The 7,923-nt window shown below is 49.1% G+C and overlaps 1 protein-coding gene across 1 annotated transcript; it reads right to left on the bottom strand.

Annotated features, from left to right (window-relative positions):
* Window positions 1-2,051: 2,051 nt before the first annotated feature.
* LOC123399724 (cytochrome P450 94A1-like) lies at window positions 2,052-3,778 on the bottom strand. The gene has a single exon (XM_045094111.1). It carries the CDS (start codon window positions 3,776-3,778, stop codon window positions 2,120-2,122), a length of 1,659 nt encoding a protein of 552 aa, XP_044950046.1. The 3' UTR covers window positions 2,052-2,119.
* Between the last annotated feature and the right edge of the window lie 4,145 nt (window positions 3,779-7,923).

The following is a 7,923-nucleotide window of genomic DNA, read 5'->3' on the forward strand; positions in this document are numbered from 1 at the left end:
TCCGAAAGTGTTCGTTGAGTTAGTATGGATCGAGACTGGGATTTGTCACTCCGTGTGATGGAGAGGTATCTCGGGGCCCACTCGGTAATACAACATCACACACAAGCCTTGCAAGCAATGTGACTTAGTGTAAGTTGCGGGATCTTGTATTACGGAACGAGTAAAGAGACTTGCCGGTAAACGAGATTGAAATAGGTATGCGGATACCGACGATCGAATCTCGGGCAAGTAACATACCGAAGGACAAAGGGAATGACATACGGGATTATATGAATCCTTGGCACTGAGGTTCAAACGATAAGATCTTCGTAGAATATGTGGGATCCAATATGGGCATCCAGGTCCCGCTATTGGATATTGACCGAGGAGTCACTCGGGTCATGTCTACATAGTTCTCGAACCCGCAGGGTCTGCACACTTAAGGTTCGACGTTGTTTTATGCATATTTGAGTTATATGGTTGGTTACCGAATGTTGTTCGGAGTCCCGGATGAGATCACGGACGTCACGAGGGTTTCCGGAATGGTCCGGAAATGAAGATTGATATATAGGATGACTTCATTTGGTTACCGGAAGGTTTTCGGGCACTACCGGTAATGTACCGGGAATGACGAATGGGTTCCGGATCTTCACCGGGAGGGGGGACCACCCACCCGGGAGGGCCCAAGGACCTTGGGGGTGGCGCGCCAAGTAGGTGGGGTCAGCCCAAGGCTGTCTTGCGCAAGAGAAAGAAAAACCAAAAGAAGAGAAAGAAAAAAAAGGGAAAGGTGGGAAAGGAGAGAAGGACTCCACCTTCCAATCCTAGTTGGACTAGGATTGGAGGAGGACTCCTCCTCCCTTGGTGGCGCAACCCTTGGGGCTCCTAGAGCCTCAAGGCAAGCCTCCCCTCCCCTCCTCCTATATATATGGAGCTATTAGGGCTGATTTGAGACAATTTTTCAAGGCAGCCCGACCACATACCTCCACGATTTTACCTCTAGATCGCGTTTCTGCGGAGCTCAGGTGGAGCCCTGCTGAGATTAGATCACCACCAACCTCCGGAGTGCCGTCACGCTGCCGGAGAACTCATCTACCTCTCCGTCTCTCTTGCTGGATCAAGAAGGCCGAGATCATCGTCGAGCTGTACGTGTGCTGAACGCGGAGGTGCCGTCCGTTCGGCACTAGATCGTGGGACGGATCGCGGGACGGTTCGTGGGACTGTTCGCGGGGCGGATCGAGGGACGTGAGGAAGTTCCACTACATCAGCCGCGTTCACTAACGCTTCTGGTGTGCGATCTACAAGGGTACGTAGATCGGAAATCCCCTCTCATAGATGGACATCACCATGATAGGTCTTCGTGCGCGTAGGAAAAATTTTGTTGCACATGCGACGTTCCCCAATAGATACACCTAACCTTCTTTCCAAACCTTGCGGCATTCGATGAAATTGACATGAAAGCATGGATCCATGAAAAATGAAAGTTATTTTCCTTGGAATTGATGTTACTTGCTTTATATCAACTATAAGCTATTGATTTGCATCTCTATCCTTTAAAATCATACACATTTACGTCAGATTCATGTTAGTGGCATTCACAACCAAATATTATATTGATGTCATCTACCTATTCGAGGGCTAGTACGGATTTAAATTTGAGAATACTGATATATTTCAAATATATTTTTAATTTTTGCTTTCCATGCCATATGTTTGCTCACATATCTGTTCAAATCACTGGAAATATAATAGCGCGCTATAGCATCGCTAATAGCACGCTATACGTGTAAATAATTGTGTCTAAAGAAATCAGTATACAATGTCTCGCTAATAGCATGATATAGCACGTTAATCGTGTATTTTAAGGGGTGAGCCCTATCTTGTGTAGAACCTTTTTTTTCCTTGGTCCAAATATAACAAAGAAAAAGTTCATTTTAATCAAGTACAATTTTTATGTACATCACATATGAACATATATATTCATGAAATTTTGTACATGTATACTACAAATTTACGCGCGTGTGTGTGTATTCATTTGTTTATTTATTTGATTCTTTTAGTATGGAAATAGTACTTTTGCTGAAAAATAATAAGTAAAGGGATCCCTGAAGCTCGGCATCCGTATGCACTTTCCGGTGTGTAATCATGCTGCACGCGCTCGGTTCTTGAAACGCACGCGGAGCCCGCCCTTCATCTTTAGTGTCACCGCCATCTCGTGCTCCGGTGCCATGTCCATGCTCCCGGCAGGTACAGCAAGTACTTCAACGGCGAACCTCCTAACAACGGCTGCCGCGACAACTTTCATCTGCAGGTACGACATCTCCTTCCCGAGGCACGCGCGCGGCCCCGCGTGGAACACCGGGTACCGTGCCGCCTGCGCCGCCACGAACCGGCCGCGTCCGTCGAGCCAACGTTCCGGGCGGAACGCGCGGCAGTCGTCGCCCCACACCCTCGCCGACCTGCCCATCGCGTAAGCTGAGTAGTCGGCGAACCACCCGGCGCGCACGACCGTGCCATCCGGCAGCACGTCATCGTGGGCGGCCACACGGGAGACCATGGGCACCGGGGGGTACAGCCGCATAGTCTCCGTGATCGCCGCGTGCAGGTAATGCATTCCTTTTACCTCGCCGTACGCGTCTTCGCTCTCGACGTCGTCGTCGGCGAGGCGGTCCACGTCGGCCTCGGCTTCTCTCGACGGCGCCAGCGGCAGCGACGTGACCTCCTCGTAGACGCGGCGCTCGCAACGCGGGTTGGCGGCAAGGAACCAGAAGAGCCACGTGAGAGCGGAGGACGTGGTGTCCTTCCCGGCGAGGACGAAGGTCACGACGGTGTCCCGCAGGAAACGGCACTTCGCTTCCGGCGAGGCAAACATTCGGCCGAGCTCACTGGTTTCCTCTTCCTCCATCGCTGCCGTGAAGCGCGATAACAAGTCCGGTTCGTCCTCACTATTTTCACTCTGACGCTGCTGCTTCGACTCCAGTGTCGCCGTCACGTACTCGTCCACGACGGCGATTGCCCGGCGGAGCCTCCGCTCGCTGCCGACGTCGAGCAGCTTCATGACCTTCCACCCCAGGGTCGTCGGGTGTAACATGCGGCCGAAAGAGATATCAACGGCATCATCGAACGCGGCGAAGAAGGCCCCGTGCCGGTGATCATCCAGCAGCGCCGACGACCCATCGTCGTCCACGCCGAACGCAACGCTGCAGATGTTATCGAATGTGAAGCGTCTAAGCACGTCCTGCAGGTCAACAGCCTCGCCGGAGTCGGCGGCGGCAGAGATAAACGGGACAAGGCGGCGGTGGATGTGGTTCCTGAGGACGCGACTGGAGAAGCGGCGGAGCAGACGGGAGGAGAAGGAGTAGGAGGCGAGCTTGCGCTGTAGTGTCCAGAGGCGGCCGTTGGCGAGGAAGAGGCCGTCGCCGAGGAGGTCCGCGAACGCCGCCCGGATGCGCGCACCCTTGACGTAGTTGGGGAAGTTGGCGCGCACGATGTGGTCGATGATGTCCGGGTTCGACGTGTCGACGCCACAGTAGCCGAGGCCGCCGAGTGGGCCGTGCACCTGCATGGTGGAGGCCGGGGCGGCGGCGAGGAGGTCGGCTGTCCAGTCGAGGAAGCGGTGGCCGTTGCGCAGGAAAGCGACGAGGTTGCCAAGAACAGGGTTCGATTGCGGGAGGTGGTTGCGGGGCCCGGTCGCTCCGCGGCTTCGCCGGTGATGTTCGAGGAAAAGGACGACGGAGACGAGGACGAGGAGGTAGTACGGGTAGAGGTGGAGAAGCGGTGGTGCAACCGCGTTGACGTGCATGCAAGAGAAGGTTAACTTTTTCTTTCTTTTTTGAGAAAAATGGAATAAGGTAACCCGGGACCTGGGATCTGGGTCCACCCGATGCTTTTTTTTTTTTGATTGATTGCAAGTTTTTGTTGGTAGCTTACCAACCTAGCTCCTTGGGGTGCACCCGATGCTTTGCATTGCTTTTATGGTGCTCACGAGTAAACTACGGCCGTACACGTTGAAAGAATTGAGTGGACTCTCGACGTACGCAACCAGAGGGAATTGGTTACAAGTTTTGCATGTTTATGTTTTCCAGAAAAAAAGTTTTGCACGTTGCCTCTACCTTGTAATATTATACTCCCTCCGTTTCTAGTCTTTTTAAAGATTGTACTAGTGGACTACATACAAAGCAAAATGAGTGAATGTACGTTTTAAAATATGTCTATATACATCCATATATAGTCCTCTAATAAAATCTCTAAAACTATTTATATTTAGAAATGGAGGGAGTACTCTAAAAGGATTGAGAAATTACCAAATTCATTGGAAGGACAATTAAATTTTCTGAAAAAACGGAAGGACAATTAGTCATTACTGCAATTTCCATCTTTCCCGAAACACTCCGCGAAAGTTGTTTCCGACTCAACATATAGTTTGATTTCAGACCACGGGTAAGCGTACTTGGCCCAAACCCTTCATCCTTTTTTGGCCATGCGCCGGGCCCTAAAAAGCCCAGGGTAGAAAACTAAGACCCTGTTTGAAACCATCCAACTTATATAATCCGGTTTTCATAATTTATTATATCTTCAGACATGACAGATTATATTGCAGTTTATAAAAACTAGATGATCAGATTATTAAAAACTCATAATCTACTCTACCCAGCTAAAATCAGATTATGGATTACTAATGACCCTTTACTCTTGGAAACTTGGAGATAATTACCTACTGCCACCGCCACTTCCTCCAAACATGTGCACATAGATTATTACCTTTGCAGCTAAAAAACAGAGGGCACACATGTCATTGTACAATATAAAACCTCGATTACAGTTTATATAATTTGGCATCCAAACATGTCCACCTAGATTATTTTTATAAAACAGATTATATAATCTATCTTCATAATCCAGATTATTATAATCTATTGTGGTTCCAAACAGGGCCTAAGGCACAGGCCCGACCCAGGCCCTACCATCGGGTCTACTTTGAAGTTCAAGCCCGATCCATCTGTTGAAAAGCCCGTCGAGCTTGTGGCCGTGGGTCGGGCCTCTTCCTTAAAATCCCAATATGTCAAGCTCAAGCCCGGCCCGGCCCTACTGGTGGGCTCAAAACTCAGGCCCAAGCCCAGCCCACATGCAAGCCCATAGGGCCTAGGCCCTGGATTTTGGGGCCGAGCCGGGTCAGATATGGCCAAGTATACCTTCATCCAAAGACATCATTTTGACTAGCACCAATTCTTAGAGTGTGTTCAGTAGGAGGAATCGACTGGAATGGCACGGTCCGACCCATTCCGAGCCACGTTCTCGCGTTCAGTTGTATCTGAAACGGGCACACACCGATTTCCTCCAACGGAATATTCGGTCCAAATGCGGAATGAGGTTGTACCTCGAAAACGGGTGGATCATACAGAACCGTAGCCCCCCTCGCAATCGCAGCTTGCTCCAAGGTGCGCCGTCTCCCCCTTCTACCTTCCCCTCATCCACCCCCTCCATGGATGTGCGCCACGCTGCCGGTTCCTTCCTTCCCCGTCGGTGGGTGGCCGCCTCCCCCTTCGCTCCCCTCCTCTCCCGTCCACCCCTTCATCGATCGAAGCTGCACCGTCTGGTTCCTCCCATCCCCGGCGGTCGGTTCTTCCCGTTCCCCGCTAGGCAGTTCTTCCTTTCCCCGTCGGCTGGGTCCTCCTCTTCCCACCGGCGGGTTCCTTGCCACAAGTCGAGCTTTATAGATGGTGACATTACTGGCGGCGTCTGTCTTCTTCTTAAAGATCCATTTATTCTGAATGGCCTTTCGCCCTTCTGATAATTCTTCCAAAGTCCACACTTTGTTTTCATACATGGATCCTATCTCGGATTTCATGGCCTCTAACCATTTGTTGGAACCCGGTCACACCATTGCTTCTCCATAACTCGTAGGTTCATCTTGTCCAACAACATGATTGTCAGGACACGGTTAGCGTACCACTCAAGAACAGTGTGTACCCTTGTCGACACAGGAGGTTCGATAGCAACTTGATCCGAAGTTTCATGATCATCATCATTAGCTTCCTCTTTAATCGATCCACGCTCGACATAAACAACTTTCTGTGTTGTGCTACTCTCGTGTTGAAGTGAAAGTTCCACAACCTCATTAAGTTCTATCTTCCTCCCACTCAATTCTTTTGAGAGAAACTCTTTCTCAAAAAGTTCTGTTTTTAGTGATAAACACTTTGCCTTCGGATCTGAGATAGAAGGTGTATCCTGTTGGAGAACGTTGCATGGGAAACAAAAAATTTCCCACGCACACGCAAAACTTATCCATGGTAACGATCATCTACGAGAGGGGAGTTCAGATCCACATACCCTTGTAGATTGCTAAGCGGAAGCATATATAACGCGGTTGATGTAGTGGAACATCTTCCCAGTCCAAATCGCAGCCTGTCCCGAGATCTCATCATGATCCGTCCCGCGATCCCGTCACGATCCATCCCGATCTAGTGCAGAACGGACGACACCTTTGCGTTCAACACACGTACAACTCGATGACGATCCCTGCCTTCTTGATCCAGAAAGAGGGGCTAAGAGGTAGATGAGTTTTCCAACACGACGGCGTGGTGGTGGTGGACAATCCAGTAGGGCTTCGCCAAGCGCAACGGAACTAATCTAGAGGAGAAAATGGTCTAGAACCAGAGAGGGTAGCACGTGGCTAATTAGGGTTGGGTCTGCCCTCAAGTCCTCTAGTATATATATAGGAGGGAGGGAGGGGAGCAGACAGCATCAAACCCTCAAGGTTTGGCCAAAATTGGAGGTGGAGGAGTCCTACTCCAATCCTACTAGGAGTAGGATTCCTCCTCTCCACTTGGAAACCCTTTCCACCTTTTCCACCTTTGGGTTTTTCCGACCCCTAGCCGCATGGGCCTTAGTGGGTGATTTGGCCAGCCCACTAGGGGCTGGTTTGACTCCTCCCACAGACCATGAGGTCCTTTGGGTCGAGACACCCCTCTCGATCGCCCCCGGTACCCTCCCGGCACTCCCGGTACACTGCCGAAGTACCTGAAACTTTTTCGATAACCAAAATAGGACTTCATATATATATATATATATATATATATATATATATATATATATATATATATATATATATATATATATATAGAGAGAGAGAGAGAGAGAGAGAGAGAGAGAGAGAGAGAGTCGCGCTATTTGTCACCCTGGGTGAGGAATTCTTATTCCTCACCCCTGTCCAATTCTACAACCATGACTTGAAAACGTAAGGAAAAAATTAGACTTGAGGTAATATTACACTCTTGAGGAAGGAAGTTTCTCTTTCACCGTATGAAATGATGTGAGGTAATTTTACAACATGGTTGATGTAAAGTTAGGTTCTGCATGTGTGGAAAAATATGGTGCGGCAATATAACATTAAAAGTTATTTCGGTAATTTTATATTAAAAGTGAGGTAATTTTACATCATGCATGCTAAAAAGTTACGCCCTGCATGTGAGGATAAATGTGGCTCGCTGAAATGGCTAGGGTGAGGAATAAGTTATTCTTCACCCTAGGTGCCTAATAAATTTTTACCTCCGGACTATTCCGGAGCTCCTCGTGACGTACATGATCTCATCGGGGACTCCGAATAACCTTCGGTCACCAACATACATAACTCAATATTATCGAAACGTCACCGAACCTTAAGTGTGCAGACCTTGCGTGTTCGAGAACTATGTAGACATGACCTGAGACACTCTCCGGTCAATATCCAATAGCTGGACCTGGATGTCCATATTGGATCCTACATATTCTACAAAGATCTTTATCGGTTGAACCTCTATGCCAAGGATCCAGTTAATCTCGTACATTGTTTTCATTGTCCATCGGTATGTTACTTCCCGAGATTCTATCATCTGTATCTCCATACCTAGTTCAATCTTGTTACCGGCAAGTCTCTTTACTCGTTCCGAAATAAAAGATCCCGTAACT

The sequence above is a fragment of the Hordeum vulgare genome, chromosome 5H (genome assembly GCF_904849725.1).
Source record: "Hordeum vulgare subsp. vulgare chromosome 5H, MorexV3_pseudomolecules_assembly, whole genome shotgun sequence".
Taxonomy (NCBI): domain Eukaryota; kingdom Viridiplantae; phylum Streptophyta; class Magnoliopsida; order Poales; family Poaceae; genus Hordeum; species Hordeum vulgare.